Below are 18948 nucleotides of genomic sequence, written 5' to 3'. Positions count from 1 at the left end.
CATCCCAGCCTATCAAAACGCTTCATGTATCAAGTAGAATAGGAGATATGACATACTTTCAATTATGAAATTTTGTCGTTTGTAAAATTCATATATTTTGGTGCAAACAGAGATGCTAAGAAAGAACTATGAGTTATACGATAGTAGAACGCAAACAATTGTCTTAGAATTGCCAAATAATCATAATCTCATGTAAAAGATAGAGTTTACCAAGGGGACTCATTTCGTCCAAGCCCTCCGAGTGAACAACCAATGCTCTCTTCATGCCAAAGCTTTGTAATGCTTTAGCCATCTTTAGGACCTATCCAATTAAGAAATGAATCAAATGCATATGAAAATAGTTAATTATATAGGAAAGTCCGAATTTTAACAATATGTACATTGTTTTTGTAAGGTTTAATGCATTCTAGTTCTATGGAACACTTACTAATTCTTCCTTGTATACACCAACAACAGCAAAAGGAACTCTAGCTGGATTCAACATAGGTCCCAAAATGTTGAATACAGTCTTTACTTTTAGCTTTTTCCTTACGGGACGAACGACATTCATTGCAGGATGATACTTTGGTGCCATCATAAAACCAATGCCTACTTCATTAACACATCTCGTGACCCCCTATTTAAACAAAAAACAACATAAAAAACCGCATGAGCATATGCATAAACTATTAGCATCAGAACTCTTTTGTGTTTTATTCTCACAAAGAAAAACACTAAAGTTGCACATTTTAAACTTTATATTTTGGATATTCTTGATGGAATTAGATAAGTTGAATTCCGATCTATTCATGTCAATATCTTGCAGCTATAAAACTAAACAACTATTGCAACCAATAGGATTTGAGTAGGCCTTGTTTATGGCATTCAACCGGATCTCCCTGGAGAAGAAGATGCAAACTAACTAGACTCTACTGTACCATCAATCCATCTTTTTAAAACAAATGTTAGAAGAACCAACCTCAGGGTCCAAGTCAATTATTATTCCCAAAGCTTCCAATACATCTGCACTTCCACATGCAGAGGAACTTGAACGATTACCTTGCTGAAATACAGACAATTATCTGTCCATTATTCATAGTTCAAGAAAAGAAGTTTAGCAAAAAAAGCAATGCTAGTGTCAATGAAGATGGATATTACCTTTGCAACTTTTGCACCACAAGCTGCAGCAAGTATTGAAGCCCCGGTTGAAATGTTTACTGTGTTTGCTCCGTCACCACCAGTTCCAACAATGTCAACTGCATCATCCAAGCCCTCAATCTTCAAACTGTGCTTTATCATTGCCTTTGCTAATCCCACAATTTGTTCAATCATAAAAAGTGATAAACAAATTATAGACAAAACAAATATAAATGAACATTTTAATCAGAAAAATAGAGTAGCAGCCACAGACAACAGTACATAGACAAACAAGAAAATAAACTAGTCAAACAAGAGGAAAAACAACAGAATCTAGAAGCACTCTTTAACTCAACCACCAGACACACAGAACAACAGAACAGGAAACTAATAACATGGGACAATTAGCTCACCAAATAATATTACATGTCCATGTGCCATTATCATGCACCCTCAAAACAGACCAAAAGAATACCAGTTGTTACCTGTTTGTACCTGAAAGTCTATTTCGCGCAGAAAACTGCCATACATAACAAGTAATAACACTATGATCACTCTACACCAGCATGAACACATGACCAGTGATGTAGATGCACACAAAGAATGCAATCCCCAACATACAGCCAAGAACACTGATAAAAAAGCATAAGCGTGCCTATCCTTCACATATACTGCCAAGACTCATACTGCACAGTACTATGCATTCACAAGTGAAAGTATCTCAAAGTGTCTACACCAATCTAGAATTCTCTATAGCTTGTATAAATATATGTAACTATTCATGTAATTTGAGTCAATTCAATACAATACAATTTCTCTATCAATTTACCTTTCCAGCTCTAGCTCTGTTTCTTTAACAAGCTATTACAAACTTTAATGGCTACTTTGGAGCAGGTATTCTCTGTCCCCAGTTTATTCTGGGGACCTCTACAAAATCGGTTATATAAGGATTTTTTTTTTTAATTTTTTTTTTTTTAGAGTCTGTTAAGGTTACATAAGGATACAATTATTTTTGGTTTGGTTGGATTTGCTCTAATCATGTAAAACGTGGGTGCTGGATGGGCAAAGAAGGAAACGAGAAATTTCTGGACTGTGAAATTATTTTGGTTTGTCAAGTCGGAAAGATTTTGCATTCTACTATGCGTCAAGTAAATACTATACCATGTTTGTGAAAGCCTCTCTTTTATGCTGTGGTGGAAGCTTCTTCATAAGTATAGTAATACACTTCATGTTAATCCCTAATTCTAATCTTAATCTCTATCATAATTCTAGTCTAAGCCAAAGATCATTCAATTTCATGTTGTTTCCGATGTTTGATAATATTTTATAAATTAGTGAGTATAGAGTATTGACTAACATTTGTAACGTAACAGTTACATTGAGAGAAAATCAAATAAATTTGCATATCTTGTGTTGTATTTTGTGTGTAGTAATATTTTATAAACCAATGAGTATAGTGTATTAACTAACATTTATAACGTAACAGTTACATTGAGAAAATCAAATAAATTTACATATATTTGACTAATATTGGTAATGTAACCAGTTACTTTATTAAGATAACTAGTCTTTCTCCACACATGCTCTGCATGTGCATTCAAATTATTTTTATTTTTTTCAGAAAATAAAAAAGAAAAAATCGGAGTTAGTTAAGATAATGGGAGAGAAAAGTGGGTTGTGGATACTTTTTTTTTTTAAATAAAAATATATTTTGTAAATGTCTTAATTATCCTTCTGATTTAATTAATTTTGTTAGTATTAGAATATGCCTTTGTTGGTTATAATGGAGATAACTCGCCATAAATTCTTACTAGGCTGGGATGCAAGAGTTTCTCAATCTATCGAATCTTGGTATTTAACTTATCAGGCGGAGATTGTTGTACTCGTTCTTTAATTGTGATACAAATAATTTTGTGATTTGTCACTAGTTTGACAATTTAGTTGGGAACAACTCGAATGTGAATTATTCTCTTATATTTAATTTATCGGTTATCATTGAGGTAGCGTATTTTGATTATAAAATTTTGTCGTTTGCCAAATTCAAATCTATCTACATGTGAATCATCCTCTTCTAATATTTTGTATATCAGTTATCATTTAGGTAGCGTATTTTATTATGAAATTTTGTCATTTGCCAAATTCAAATCTATCTACACGTGAATCGTCCTCTTCTAAGATTTTGTATATCAGTTATCATTGAGGTAGTGTATTTTATTATGAAATTTTATCGTTTCTGAAATTAAATCAAAGTTCGACAAATTCTATCCAAATCAATTGATCGAATGTGATTCATCCTCTAGTAATTGATTTACGTACCATTTATCCGGTTGAGATAAAAGTATTTTTAATTATGAAATTTTGTTGTTTCTCACACCCAATCAAAATTTGACATTTTAGTTAGGAAACAGTTGCATCCCAGCCTATCAAAACGCTTCATGTTCAAGTAGAATAGGAGATATGGCATACTTTCAATTATGAAATTTTGTCGTTTGTAAAATTCAACTACGATTTGACTTATCACGGAGATTATTTTAAGTTTGTGGCGTTGACAATTCAATCGAGGATAACTCAAATTTAAATCTATCGAATATGAATCTTCTCTGATATTTCATTTATCCGTCATTTATATTTATTTTGAAATAGGAATTTAGAACCTAATTAAGTTGGGAGGTTCATCTCCACACTTATTATTTAAATTTATACATATCGGGGGGGGGACATAATACCTGTATCGTTTTACAAGAGTCATTGTAGAGCACATCCTGAAGGCAAGTAAGAGGCCCATTTAAAGTAAGATCAATACTATGGGGTAAAGTTATGGTATGTTAACATTTCTCATACATCAACTATTTTTACCACTTTAAGGACTCATGTTACCACTTTGAGGACTAATATTACTATTTTGAGGACTCATATGGTAAACTAAGAAAATTTACCACTTTAAGGACTCAAATTACCACTTTGAGGACTAATATTACTATTTTGAGGACTCATGTGGTAACTAGAAAATTTACCACTTTAAGGACTCATGTTACCACTTGGAGGACTAATATTACTATTTTGAGGACTCATTTTACCACTTTTAAGGCAATTGTATGCATGTCATACGTTAACACATTGTAGAATTTTCCCAATACTATGACCCAAACTAGCAAAGTGGGTTAATTTATCTGCCACACTATTTGCTTTTCTAAAAATGTGTCAAATTATAACAAACTTAAAAACATGAAAATATTCCTTCCAATCATCAATAATTCGACTCACCTCGAAATAATCATCGCCAGTATGATGCCAAACATTCGCCAACATAGAAGAATCACTTTCCAACTCAATGAACTTCCATTATTGATGGATGGCAATGAGCAAACCTGCCCTCATAGCCTCGGCCTCACAGTGCAGCGTACTACCAGCATGAGGTAGTGTTTCTCGACCATGCAACAAGAAACTGACCTATTCTTCCCCTTGGTGGGAGGACCCATTTAGTGGCCTCCCTTTTCTTTGTTCCCTTCCAGTCACCGCATTCTTAACCATAGAGTCATAGACCCAGCCTCAATTCTCTTTTTCATTTTCATAAACAAAATGATTAATTCTACGTACACCACAGCCTTAAGTAAGAATCAGTCACAATCCTTGAATCCTACTACAAACCAATCCATCACTGCACCGACTATTAATTCTTACATTCAGATACCCAAACTGAACACATGAATATGCACATGAAACATGGTCGTTTTGACGATGTGGTGTTAGCTCATTGGTTAGAGCACCCACTACCTATGTACGAAGTCATGAGTTCGAGTCACCATGGGGGTAGGAGTGAAATTCTTTGATCATCTTTTAAAGAAAAAAAAAATGGTTGTTTAGATGTGTCAGTTAAGCAATGAATATAAATTAGCTAACCCCAGAAGTACGTAATCATCAATGCTTGATACATAGGTTAAGCAATTTCATAGATCCCTAAGCTCCCATATGCACAAGGGCGGATCTAGGTATAAGGGTGGGAGGACTCAAGCCCTCCGAAGACTTTTGGGTTAAAAAATTTATGATATATACTTTTTGTTTGTATGTATGTTTGTTTGACGAAGCCCACCCGAACTCCTGAATTATCAAAGTCAAACTCCTCTCTAGCTCTCTCATTCTCTCCATCCATCACAAACTCTCATTCTTCGTCTTCCCAAAAATGCCTAAATTTCAAACTAAATTCAATCGATGAACATTTGAACTCTCCGCTCTTGTATTCCCACACTTGTGCATAATTGTACTAAGAAATTTTTTTTATACTTCGCCCAAAAAGACGCATGAATACGTAGCCCATCCCATTTTCAAATCCTAGATCCACCACTGCTTATACATGTACAAGATAGATCCCTCCGCATGATTGCATCAATGATATTGAATTAATTCCGTAAAAGGTATAATGTATGAAAGAGAGATGATATTTTTTGATAGGATATATGATTCTTCTTTTCATCAACGTACGTAATAATTATGTTGAATAATTTTTCTTGTTCCAGAAGAGTGAGAAGACATCCCAAACCCTACTTCTGGAGTTCTGGTTCTGAATCAGTCATTCAGTCCGATGTCAAGTAGTGGAGTATCCCGTCTAACGAAAAATCGTGTTCAACAACTACAAATTGTTCTGGGCTTTGATTTCCATAACTACTTCTGGTAACCTTTTTTTTTTTTAGAAGGAACTACTTCTAGTAAATTGAAAGCCCATTCGGGAACTAAACATAAAGAAAAACAAAATCCATTTTGCCAAAATTGACAATTCCCTTTTGGGTCACTTTCACCATTTGGGGCCAAGCCGGCCCTGTGTGGGAAAGTGGGGAACAACCAAAATTGCAAACAATGCCATTTTTAGAAAGCAGGCCATTACTGTTTTTACCTGGTCCTCACCAAATTTTCTATAGACATCGTTGACTCTTCAGAAATACCCCAGATTCACATTTCCAAAACTGGAAGGCCAACCAAGAACCAGGAGAATATTTACCATATATTCCACTTATCAATTCTCAGAAAGGACCAGGCACTAGTTCACTTAATCGATCTGCTGGTATAAATTCATGTGATCTGTTTCCGCTTGATAACATATTCGTTTTCGATTTTTATTTCTGAACAAGCATAGAAAACGAAAACGAAAACGAAAACGCAATTAAGAGAGATGATAGATAAGGTGGAGAAATGTATGCTGGCACATCCAAAGAGGTTTTGCAGAAATCACATATCAACCTCTTAAAGAATAGCAGCTAATTAAAGCACTCATATAAAAAGGCACTCAATTTTTCAGTCAATCTGTGCAAACCATGGCCGCTCTGCCCATCAAATTGGTGCTTGCGGATGGAAGATATTTGCACGTAGAAAAAAACAATATCAGAAAGAACAGAAAGAAAAAACAGAACCATAAACAATGTTCTGATAAGAAAGAAAAGCTAGAAATGGAAACATGGAGGAGGAAGAAGAATGAGAGAGGCTGTGAAATGAAGGCATCGATCGCTTTGGTATTTATAATGGAGGATCTGAGATCTTCTTCTTCTTCTTCTTCTTCTTCTAGGGTTTTGGGCAGCGGGCAGGTTGGTGCATACAAGGAAGGGTGGTTTCGGGCAGCGTAGTCGGAGCTGCCCTGAGATTAAAGAACGTTTAATGTGCAAGTTGCATGTCGGGGCTGGCCGGTCTAGCTTATCTCTTCGTATGACGTGTATCCACGTTCATGATATGAGTGTGTGACTCATCCACACAGTAACATTTGTCAAAACTAGGCCTCATCAACGGGCCGGGCCGGGCCTTACTATATTTTTAAATAGTAGCTTTATTGTAAATCGAATGATCCAAGCCCGTCCATATAAAGCGGGCCTTGCGGCCTTTTTCGGGCTGGGCCATGCGGGCTTTATTTACAAATAAATCATTAAAGATACTAATTTTTTTTTATAAACTTATATTTATATATCACACTCCAAAAAGCAACGTCTATTAATTCAAAGAAAATAAGAAAACTAACCGTTGGATGTGATCATTACAATAAATTATGAGTGTGGTAAAATATTTAGCAAATTTCACCATATTTTCGAATCCGATCGAATTGGTCAACTGTCGTCACTTCTATGTCTTCTTGGTTGACCGATGGCGTAACAACCACGAAACGTGCTTATTTTTCTACATCACGTTTATAAATATTCCATCGATGGATATGCATGGATATAAGATACAAATTTCAATTTTAATTATAAAGACGTTGACGTATACCAATTTGCCTCCTAAAGTTGTATGACTTATATATTGCATTTAAATTGTTTAGGTTCACTCTAAAGCAACCATGAAGTGGGAAATGAATTTAGAGAAACCAATCGCTCGATAGAGAGATTGTAATGTTTTATGGTGGTTGTAAAAAATCCAGCCAATTTGGTTCTCGTTTCGAATTCGATCAACTAGGTCATACTTAGTTACTCTTATAAACCTATATTTATATATCATGCACTCCAAAGAGCAATCCCTATCAATTCAAATAAAATGGAAAAACCGACCGTTGGATGAGATTATTACAATAAATTATAAGTGTGGTAAAAAATATAGCCAATTTCACCATATTTTCGAATTCGATCGAATTGGTCAACCGTCGTCACTTATATGTCTTCTTGGTTGACCGATGGCTTGACGACCGCGAAACGTGCTTATTTTTTCACATCACGTCTGTAAATATCCCATCGATGGATGTGCATGTACATAAGATAAAAATTTCAATTTTAATTACAAAGACGTTGGCCTATATCAATTTGTCTCCTAAAGTTGTATAACTTTTTATCTTATGAAGAGTAATTTTTCTTAATGTTTAATTTTTTTCTCTATTTTCTGTACCTCATGATTAATTATTTAATAGTTTTTTAGATTTTTTTTTACTGCTAGCTCTTTTTTTTTTTTGTAAATATAATGAATAGACTGGGATTCAGGTCATAAAATGATTTCTTTTGTTATCCCTCACCAATATGCGTTCAACATATATGATGATAGGAATTTTTATGTCACATGATCTTGATTGTAGTTTTAATTCTTATTAAATATATATAAATGCTTTAATGAGTATGTAGTGAAATTGGAAAATGAAAATAGATAAGGAAAATAGTAAAGAATAATTGGAAAGTCTAGAGAAATTAAATATACTATTTTTTTGGTATAATTATTGTCCTTAATAGTCATTTTATAAGAGGTTATATATGTCATTTAATAATTCATAATAGAGTGAGGTCAACTGAGTAGATTTGGAGGTCCCAATAGAAACACTCAACCAAAAATAATTGTATCCTTAACAGACTCTAAAAAAAAAAAAAAGGGAAATGATGGAAAAGGTCACTTTAGATAGTGAAATGATAATAAGGTCACCTAGTTTTCCACTTGATAAGAAGGTCCATTGTAAATTGTTATTAATATTAGTTTAGTCCTTATGAATAATGAGGTCATGTTAAAAAAGGTCAGTTTTTAATTTTTATCATTCCGATTCTGCCCCTAAGGTAACAAACCTTTATAACCTTCCATTTCAAAATCGGGGAGCTCAAATTTTCTCTCTCCTTTGATCAGAAAGCTTCCGATTCGATTTGATCGGAGATCTCTTTCCGAGATTTTTTCTTCGCCGCTCTCTCCGTCGGAAGCTTCCGATTTCTCTTTGTGCCTCTGCGACGATCTGAAAGTGGTTTTGGAGCTTCCTCAGCTCTTTTCTCTTTTTCTGGATCTCTGGCTTCGTCGGTGTTCGTCTTGATCACGTTATTGTGTTCTTCTTCTTCGTTGACTCAGTGCTTAGTTACAGTCTCTCTATTTCTTCCTCTCTCTGGTTTTCTCTGATTTGATCGGTAAGCCATCTCTCTGTGAATTTGTTCGTTTTGGATTTTGCAGTGTATTTTTGTTGTTTGTGTTAAATTGTTGAATTGTTCGTTTTGGATTACTGTTTTCTTCTCCTTCGTCGGACTCAGTGCTATGTTGAATTGTTGATGATGTTTTGTGCTATTGCTGTACTATATTTGTTCTATACTGTGATTTTTTTATCAGTGACATGGCCAGTTACATTTTTAATACTGCTGTTTTGTTCAGGAATTATCATTTATTTTGCGAGTATGAGGTTGTTCTTCTGTTCAGGCATTAACAGTTACTTTGGCAGTGACTTGTTTGTGTTGATTCTGTTGATTTCCTTAGTAGTGACATGGATAGTGATTTGTTTTATTCTTGTGCAGTTGTTATGGATACTAGCTATGTTGTCAAGTTTATTTATTCTGGTGAAGCAGCGACAGTTCCATTGTTGCATAATTGGTCGTTTGTTGACCTATGCAATTCCATACGCTCTCGTTTTCCTGATTTGATTCAAGGCAATTTCATGTTGAGGTACATTATTCCTCCGGATTCTACTTCATGTTTTCTAGAGAGTGAAGTTGATATGAGAATGATTTTTAGGAATTTGGTTCGTTACAATTCTGATTTTGTTGAAGTGTTTGTGACTGATTTGCCTTCTATTAGTGAAAGTGTGGTGAGTAACACAGTGTGTGAGGATTCTAGTACCATGCTTGAGGAGAATGATTATTTGGGGTGTTATAGGGCAGAGGCACCGAAGAGTTATATGACGAAAGGTTGGGAGAGTTATATTCATTCTGAAGGCCAAAAGTTTGAGGGTGGGGTTGTTGAGTTTAGGGATAAGCTGCGTAAGTATGCTATAGAAATTGGCTTTTCATATGAGTTTGTTAGAAATGACAAGGTTCGTGTTATTGCTCAGTGTTCTAAGAAACATTCTCAAGGCTGCAATTGGCTGGTGAAGGCTTATTTATGTAGGGCTAATGGTTTCTTTATGATTAAAAGGTTGGTTAATGTTCACACTTGTCATGGTGTGATTCGTTTGCAGAAGAGTAAGATGATGGGATCCAAGGTTGTCAAGTCTATTGTGCTTGATAAGATTCGTGCCAATCCAAACAAAAAGCCAATTGATATAGCTGATGAGATCAAGAGTGATTATGGTTTGGATGTTGCTTATCGTACAGTTTGGTATGGTACGGAGTTGGCAAAAACAGCCCTACATGGTGATGAAGCTGAGTCTTATGCTCAGCTACTTTGGTTCAGTGAGTCTGTTATGAAGTCAAACCCCGACTCTAGGATAGTGGTTGAGTTTCATCGAGAAACACACAGGTTTCAGCGTATGTTTGTGAGCTATGGTGCATGGATGAAGGGTTTTCAATCTTGTAGACCTATTCTTTTCATTGATGCTACATTCATCACCAACAAGTACAAGGGGCAGATTATTGCTGCATCGGCAAAGGATGCCAATCAAGGTTGAATCTCCTTCATTACTTGTAGTTTTTTATTTTTCTTGTTTTCTATTTGCTGCCATGTCTTGTTTTTTTTTTTTGTAATGTAAGTGACATGGTTAGTTACATAGCTACTGACATGGTCACTTACATGTTCATTGACAGTTACATGTCCAATGACCTAAATGTTCTGTGATTTGAATGACATGTCTCTGGCCATGTCACTGTCAAGTAATATGCAGTTATGTCAGCGACATGGTCAGTGACATTAACAGTTACATGACAGTGACATCATTTTGTTTTTCTGTTCAGGCTTGTATCCAGTTGCTTATGCTATTGTGGATTCTGAAAATGAGAGTAATTGGAGTTTTTTTCTTGAGGTTTTGGCTGAAGAGTTTGCAAAACACCCTATGAGGAGGGTGACATTCATTTCTGATCGTCATGTTGGGCTTGTTAGTGCTTTCCCTAGAGTGTTTCCTAATAATCCACATGGGTTTTGTTTTAGACACCTGATGTCTAACCTTTCTGACAAATTTCCAGCTGGATCTTACCTCAAGGATCGGATTCCTTACTTGTTTATGTGTTGTGCTTATTCTCGCACACCGGAGATGTATGAGTTCAACATGGAAATCTTGAGGAGTGAAGGCGGGGACATAGTTGCTCAATTTCTGGAGGATCTTCCCAAGGAGAACTGGTGTATGGCTTACTTTAATGGTGAAAGATTTGGTGAAATGACAAATAACTTGGCTGAGTCTTTCAATAATTGGGTGTTGCCTTTGAAGAGTCTTCCTATTCTTGATATTAATGATGGCATTAGAGTGAAGTCCATGGCTTCAATTGCTGGTCGGAAGCAGGATGCTCATGAATGGTTTTCTGAGTTGTGCCCAGTGATTGAAAAGAAGCTGAAGGACAATTTGGAAGTCGGAAGGCATTGGAGAGTGAGCAGGTCTGATACCTATGTGTATGAAGTTCACTGCCAGAAGTACAATAGCATGGTAAATTTGGAAAGTCGGTTTTGTTCGTGTGGAGAATGGCAGCTGTATGGTTTCCCATGTTCCCATGCACTTGTAGTGATCCAACAACATGGTTCTTCCCCGTATTTGTATGTCAATGAGCTGTACAAGGTGGATAAATATCGAGAAACTTATTCTTTCCCAATTAATCCTCTTCCCTCTATTTCGAAGCAAGTGCATGATTTTGGTAGAGATGCTGTGATCTTGCAGCCGCCTTTGACTAGAAGACCACCGGGAAGGCCTAGAAAGAAGAGGTTCAGAAAAAGGAGCGAGAAAACCAGGGTGATCAAGTGTGGTAGGTGTGGAAAATGTGATGGTCACAACAGAAAGAGTTGTACAGCTCCGATATAGGTTCAATTCTGCCTACATGCCTTTAACAGTGACATGGCAAGTGACATAGCAAGTGACTCCAATACAGTTTGAATATTTGTTTTGATTTTTCATTTTTTTCAATAAATGATAAGAAGTGCTTGTAAGGTGCTTACTCATTGGAATTTTTTTTTTTTGACTATGAGACAGTTTTTCTGCTTTCTTCTTTTATAAATCCTTCAGTATTCTTTGTGTCTACAGGTTTTAATAGTTACATGTACAGTGACATAACCATTTGTAAACTAATTGATTTGTCCATTGACATTAGTTTTTAGTTATCTTGTCGGTGACTTGTTCTATGACTTGTAGTTGGATTACTGCATATAGATTTGGTCATTGGCAGCGGAACGCTGCCGTTGCGGTGCAGCGGCACGCTGCAAATATTAATGAAAATTAAAAAATGAAGTAGCTACAACAACTTTGGTTTATTAATTGGCAGCGGAACGCTGCCGTTGCGGTGCAGCGGCACGCTGCAAACTGAAATAGGAATATCATTTTGGCTGTGACTTCTCTAGTGACTTATAGTTTTAATGTTTTTTGTCCAGTTACATATTCAGCTACATTTTTAGTTACATGTTCAGTTACATGGTCAGTTACATATATTGCAAGTTACATGGTCAGTTACATGGTCAGCTACATTATCAGTGACTTGGTCAGTTACTTGAGTTTTACAGTAACTTGCCTAGTGACTTGGCCACTGACATTCAGTTTTCTTTTTACTTGGCCAGTGACTTAAGCAGTTACATAATGGGCAGTAGTGAATTTAACAATGACACTTTCAATTATATGCGTTCTTCATATTTACATAGTCAGTGACTTGCCCTATGAATTCAAAAGATGCATTAAACTTGAATAAAAAGATCCATACAAGTATATTTGCTGAACTAAACAAACAAATTTCTGAAATTCTGAACTAAACAAACAAATTTCTAAAATTCTTAATTTGCTGAGTTCCAGCTCTGCTTATGTTCTGCAAATTTTTTGAATATTTGAGCTTTGAACTTCATCATCTGAGCTTTGGTGACTTTGTTTGGCAGCTTCTCCTCTTTTGCCATTCTGTCCATGTAATACATTACAAAAGCTCCGCAATCTAATCTGTTGACAATTAAAAATTTCAAGTTAATGATTTTGACCAAACTTAGTAACAGTAAAGTTATCATTTTAAATTTTTGAATATAGACTTACGATCCTTGGTCTTGTTGGGGGCAGATTCTGGCATGGTTCAAAGGGATCCTTCCACCATCATAATTTTCCTTTATCCAGCTTATTGTTCTTATTTCGTCATCGCTCAAAATACTTTCAACCATCTTTAATTTTGTGTGAGTGCTTTGACTCTTGTCAAATTTCATTCGGCAGCCTTGCTGCAGCATATCATCTGCTTGATCTTTCACTGCTCTCATCCACAGCTCGACCATTTCAACCTGTAGTTTTTAACAGATTAGTGAGTGATAGTTACATGGTAAGTTACATGGTCAGTAAGAAGTTTCTTACCAATTTTTTTATACTTTTAAAGCACTCCCCTGTTCCTGCTCTTCTTGGTTTCATTGAATCAAAATGCAGCCATTGCGGTATGTCCTTGTCAAAGACCAAGAGCGTGTGGTGAAATTCTTCATTATGGGTAATTGGGAAGAAAAGCATGCTGCATTTTCCCATGTTTTGGAACAGCGGCTCACACAAGTATTGATGGAGGTTTCTCACAGTTAAATGTATTGTCGAATACTATTTAGAAAAAGAAAGAAAGAAATACATAGAACGAGTTATAAATAAACAAAGAATGAGAGATAAGGATTCAATGTTTATGAGAAAGTGCTCGTCATACTTACCCAACACATGCTATGCATAAAAGCAGATCTTCCCAAACTTTGTGAACTTTCGTTTTGCAGTTCATCCTTCAACATTTCCCCATAGCAATCAATCCAGTTGTTTGCTATTGATTGATCGCTTATGAGCATTTTGACATCTGCCCTTGTGATTTCGCTTCCAGGCTCTTTTCCCTCCCAGAATAATATGCTGCATAACATAGAACGTTGTTAGTCCTGTGACTTAGCCAGTTACTTTTCAATTGCCAATGATCTGGACAGTGACTTGGCCAGCTACATGGCAATTGCCATGATCTGGACAGTGAGTTGATCAGTGACTTAGCCAGCTACATGGCAATTGCCATGATCTGGACAGTGACTAGGCCAGCTACATGGCAATTGCCATGATCTGGACAGTGACTTGGCCAGCTACATGGCAATTGCCATGATTTGGACAGTGACTTGACCAATGACTAGGCCAGCTACATGGCAATTGCCATGATCTGGACAGTGACTTGTCCAGTGACTCAGACAGCTACATGGCAAGTTAAGTCACTATCTTGTGAGCTGTAACATGAAACATTACCTTTGTTCTGCCTTGTTCCAGTACTTCTCTAGTTTGCTTTTAGTTGGGCTGTCAAGTAGGTTGTACAGTTGTCGTTTTTGCCAATCTATCACTTCAATTTCGTTTTTTTCTGTTTGTTCCTCGTCATCCACATTAATCGTCAAATCATGTATCACTTCCTCCTGTGGCTTCTGTTCAGCTGTCTGTCCTTTTTTCTTTTCCTGTGCTGTGATTCTGGTCATTTTCGCCCTCTGCCTTTGCTCTTTCACCTCGTCCCACCAGAAAATATGATGTGTTTTTTGTACTCTCTCCTTTCTCTTCGTCCTAACCACATAAGAATAGAGGCCAATAGATTCTGAGTCCTGCCCTGATATCTCCTCTAAAATTGGCTTGATGAATTCAGCTCTTGTCATCTGTTCTGTAGGAGGAATGTAATTGACTGGTTCGACGTCAAAAACAGGCTGAACCTCTGGTGATATAATGATCTGATACTTGTTTGGCTCTGCTTGCATATCTTCCAAACTGACTTTTCTTGGAGGTGGAGTTTGAAACACGCCCGGAGGTGGAAACACAAACAATGCATTAACCCAAGCAGTGTTCGGTGTACAAGCATCTTCCGTCATTCTCAATTTAACCTCAGGAGAGGTTGGTGAATGAATCTGTGCAGCTGCTTGGGCAAGGCATTGAAGTGGTGACTGATGTCCTTGGTCGGTTGAGTGAGGTGCTGCAGATGCCATCTCAGATGCGCTTGCTGTGGAGCAGGCAGGTTGTGATTGAGTTCCCTGACTACCACCTTGAGATTTTGTGTTTTTGGAGTGCTTGCTGTCAGTTGGCTTGTCCTGAGGGGCCTTTGGTTTTGGCGGAGGGAAACTAGGTGGTGGGGGAGGAGGAGTTGAGTCGTTGTCATCACCTGGACGTGCTATTGGCGACTCAAACTTCTCAGTTAGTGCCATCACTATGCCCTCCAAGTGCTTCACTCTGTTAATTAGTGAGGCTTTCTCAATTTTCAGCACCTCATTTTCCAATAACACATCCTCATTCTCTTCATTTATTCTGCCAATTTCCTTGTCCTTCTCCTCAACTTCTTTTTTCAAAGCACTTAGCTCTTCTTCCTTTCCCTCCAGCTTTCTCTGTAATTCCTTCTTCTCTTCATTGTTCTTCCCTATCTCTGTCTCCATCTTCTCATCCTTAATGTTTCCACTGGTTCTATTTTCAACAATATCTTCTTGCCCATCATTCTCTTTTTCTTTACTTTCTGTGTCTGTATTAGACTCAGAATCTTCTTCCTCTGCATCTTCCTTAACTTTATCAAAGATTTTCTGAAACAAAATTACAAAAGTTGTCAGTGACATAAGCAGTGACAGAAAAAAAACAACAACACAATCATAGACATGCAAAGATACATGCACTGTGACATGAAAATATAACAATAACATGACCAGTGACATAGTCAATGACTTGGTCAGTGACCTGACCAAGACCAGGTCACTGAGCAAGTGACAAGACCCAGTGACAAGACCATTGACCTAGTTTATCTACATCAAATTAACATACCTTCAACTTTCCCATGGTGTTGAAATCCCCTTTTTTTTCTATCAGGGTCTTTAACTGCCACTTTCTTATTCCGTGTTTTTCGGTTTCTCTTCCAGAGATTGGCGGCACTACTCCTGTCTTGTGGCAAAACCAATACTGTTTGGAAAATAAAAAATAAAAATAGAAAACTAGTTAGTTATTTTTCAAACAGCTGCTTACCCATATGAATATCACAAACATAACCAATGACATATGCAAATACAACAGTGACATTGTCAGTGACAAAAACTTGACAGTAACATTAACAGTGACCTAGCCAGTTACCTGTCCAGTGACCTTAACAGTGACATGACACTGATCTAGTTTTTGTACTTACAACAGCATACGACAGCAAAATGATGCATAAACAAATTTTTAACAAGTTACGGGAATTTACCATCACCAATATCACGCAACCTGCCATGTTTTGGGATTCTTTTGCCTTTCGTTTAATTGATTTTTTAAGGAAGTCGCCAACTTCCTTTGCCCAGCTATATTTTCCCAGACTTTCCACCTCTTCACATACTCTTATATAGTCCCAAGATATTGTTCCTCCAGAGTTTGGGAACAGGAGTTTGATGAAAAGGTTCAAGAGTACTAATACGGCAACATTTCTGTCCCGTTTCGTTTTTTCATCCCCTGTTTCTGGAGTTTCTGCCAATGCCTTCTTCAAAGCTTCCTCTGCAGCCGCCTTGTTGATCCTCTGCTTTTTGTCAAAGTATTTAGTCACGAACTCAGATTTGTATGCCCATTCTTTGGTCTTTGGTACTGATAACCCGGATGCCGGCACTCCTAAAATCATAGATATATCACTTGTTGACATTCTGAATTTCCTGTTCCCAAACACAAAAAGGTCTGTGTCACTGTTGTATGCTTGTAGCAGAAGTGTGATTAAATCATCTGATTTCTTTGCATCCTTTTCTTTAATTGAACCTCCATGGAATGCATCTATCAGCGTTGCAAAGGGTGTTTTCTGCAGCAGCTCTAAAGTACCTTCAGTCAGGTTATTTTTGTTTTCTGCAATTGTTTTCAGAAAAGCAAGCATTGTGCAGCGATACTGCACATAACCCTCTTTTACATATCTTTTCCTTTTCCCTGGGACTTTTTCCTCTTCATCATCCTTTGTATCTTCTTCCTCGTCAGTTTCTTCCTTCTTCTTTGTACTCTCTTTTTTGGTCTTCCTTTTATCCATTTTCTTCTTCTTCTTTGCACGAACTTCTTCTTCATCTTCATTTTCTTCCCTTTTTCTTCTTTTCTCCTTTTTAATCTCATTCTTCTTCTTACTGCGGACTTGTTCTTCATTAGATTGTTCTTCATCTTCAGTTCCTTCCGGTTTTCTTCTTTTCTGCTTTCCAGTTTTCTTCTTTTTATCCTTCTTCGTCTTGTTACGCCGGACTTGTTCTTCATCAGATTCTTCTTCATCTCCAGTTGTTCCTTCCTCATCTTCACTTGATTCTTCTTCATCTTCAGTTTTCTGCTTTCGCTTTTTTCTCTCTTTCAGTTTCTTCCATTTTATCACTTTCAACTTTTCTGCAATTGTTTCTTCTGGACTTTGTCCTTCAGATTGTTCTTCTCCAGATTCCTTACTTTGTTTTCTTTTTAGTTGGTCCATTCCTCGAACTTTTTTAAAAAAATCCTGTAAACAGTTAAGAAAATTAGAATTCAATAGTTATTTTTGACAGTTACTTAACCAGTGACATATTTATGCACATGTTTATGATAGTGACATGACCAGTTACATGACCAGTTACATGACCAGTTACATGACCAGTTACATGACCATAGCCAGTGACCAGTGCAGCGACATGGGCAGTGACAAAGATATTGAACAATGACAAAATGCTGAAATTTTCTCGCATCATCCCACATGTAATTCAAACAAAACTAACATGGAAATTCATTTTGTCATCAAATTCCACATGTAATTCAAACAGAAATCATCATTTTCTCTCATTAGATTCCGCATGTAATTTAAACAAGTCTCACCATTTTCTCATCAGATTCCACATGTAATTCAAACAAATGTCGCATGCAAATTCATTTTCTGATGAGACTCCACATGTAATTGAAATATGTCTTTTCTAATTCAAACAAAACGCAAGCTATTCAAATCGAAATTATATGAAAGAAGGAGGAGGAAGTTACCGGTAAATTTTCGGTAAATTTGTAGAACCCTAGAATTTGGGGTTTAGTCGGTGAATCACTCTTGCTTACCCACCGTTTACGGTGGAGGAAAGCAGTCGTTGTCCGCTGTTTTAGCCGGAGAGAAAATCTTTGAGCAGTTTCTCTGAGTTTAGGGCAAAAATCGTATAAAGTTTCTCTGAGTTTTGAAATTGTGAAAATGAACCAAGAGAAATAGTCGCGCTCGGGTTAGATAACTGCCACTGGCAGTTTACTTGTAGTTGAATGGTTAGATAGGTAATTTCAAACATAGAAAGTGACATAAGCAGTGACTTTAATTTTTACAGGTACTTGTACTTGTTCTATTTATTGGCTCATGACATTAGTTTTTAAAGTTACTTGGCCAGTGACTTGGCCAGTTACTTTATAGGGTACATAAGGACATGAATTTTTTTTACAGTTACTTGCTTTATGTATTGGTTCATGACATTATCTTTTACAGATTTTTAATTGAAACTTAAACTTTGTTTGTTGTTGTGCAGCGGAACGCTGCAGTTGCGGTGCAGCGGCACGCTGCATTTAAAAATAAAAAGATCAGTTTGGTAATGTCTTGTCTTTTGCTAGTGAGTGACTTTGTCAGTTACTTTGCCAGTGACTTGGCCAGTTACTTTATAGGGTGCATAAGGACATGAAGTTTTTTTACAGTTACTTTGCCAGTGACTTGGCCAGTTACTTTATAGGGTACATAAGGACATGAATTTTTTTTACAGTTACTTGCTTTATGTATTGGTTCATGACATTATCTTTTACAGATTTTTAATTGAAACTTAAACTTTGTTTGTTGTTGTGCAGCGGAACGCTGCAGTTGCGGTGCAGCGGCACGCTGCATTTAAAAATAAAAAGATCAGTTTGGTAATGTCTTGTCTTTTGCTAGTGAGTGACTTTGTCAGTTACTTTGCCAGTGACTTGGCCAGTTACTTTATAGGGTGCATAAGGACATGAAGTTTTTTTACAGTTACTTTGCCAGTGACTTGGCCAATTACTTTATAGGCTACATAAGGACATGAATTTTTTTACAGTTACTTGCTTTATGTATTGGCTCATGACATTACCTTTTA

At 36.6% G+C, this 18948-nt stretch overlaps 4 protein-coding genes across 4 annotated transcripts; 1 reads left to right on the top strand and 3 right to left on the bottom strand.

Moving 5' to 3' along the window:
• Positions 1-148: 148 nt before the first annotated feature.
• LOC133741519 (anthranilate phosphoribosyltransferase, chloroplastic-like) lies at positions 149-1593 on the bottom strand. The gene is made up of 4 exons (XM_062169402.1): positions 1138-1593; positions 959-1042; positions 428-616; positions 149-301 (listed from the first exon to the last, which is right to left on the bottom strand). Exons 1-4 carry the CDS (start codon positions 1309-1311, stop codon positions 164-166), a joined length of 585 nt encoding a protein of 194 aa, XP_062025386.1. The 5' UTR covers positions 1312-1593; the 3' UTR covers positions 149-163.
• Positions 1594-8458: 6865 nt separating this feature from the next.
• Positions 8459-11969, top strand: LOC133735418 (uncharacterized). The gene is made up of 3 exons (XM_062162829.1): positions 8459-8954; positions 9333-10415; positions 10704-11969. Exons 2-3 carry the CDS (start codon positions 9338-9340, stop codon positions 11753-11755), a joined length of 2130 nt encoding a protein of 709 aa, XP_062018813.1. The 5' UTR covers positions 8459-8954; positions 9333-9337; the 3' UTR covers positions 11756-11969.
• Positions 11970-12665: 696 nt separating this feature from the next.
• Positions 12666-13772, bottom strand: LOC133735611 (uncharacterized). The gene is made up of 4 exons (XM_062163012.1): positions 13597-13772; positions 13265-13492; positions 12959-13194; positions 12666-12868 (listed from the first exon to the last, which is right to left on the bottom strand). The coding sequence occupies exons 1-4, from the start codon at positions 13723-13725 to the stop codon at positions 12712-12714; spliced, it is 750 nt and encodes a 249-aa protein (XP_062018996.1). The 5' UTR covers positions 13726-13772; the 3' UTR covers positions 12666-12711.
• A 1953-nt stretch (positions 13773-15725) lies between these two features.
• Positions 15726-17888, bottom strand: LOC133740931 (uncharacterized). The gene is made up of 2 exons (XM_062168861.1): positions 17855-17888; positions 15726-17345 (listed from the first exon to the last, which is right to left on the bottom strand). Exon 2 carries the CDS (start codon positions 17319-17321, stop codon positions 16008-16010), a length of 1314 nt encoding a protein of 437 aa, XP_062024845.1. The 5' UTR covers positions 17322-17345; positions 17855-17888; the 3' UTR covers positions 15726-16007.
• Positions 17889-18948: the final 1060 nt, after the last annotated feature.

Source organism: Rosa rugosa, chromosome 3 (assembly GCF_958449725.1).
Source record: "Rosa rugosa chromosome 3, drRosRugo1.1, whole genome shotgun sequence".
NCBI lineage: Eukaryota > Viridiplantae > Streptophyta > Magnoliopsida > Rosales > Rosaceae > Rosa > Rosa rugosa.
The sequence above is the reverse complement of the archived record's forward strand: the minus strand, read 5'-3'. Positions and strand labels throughout refer to the sequence as shown.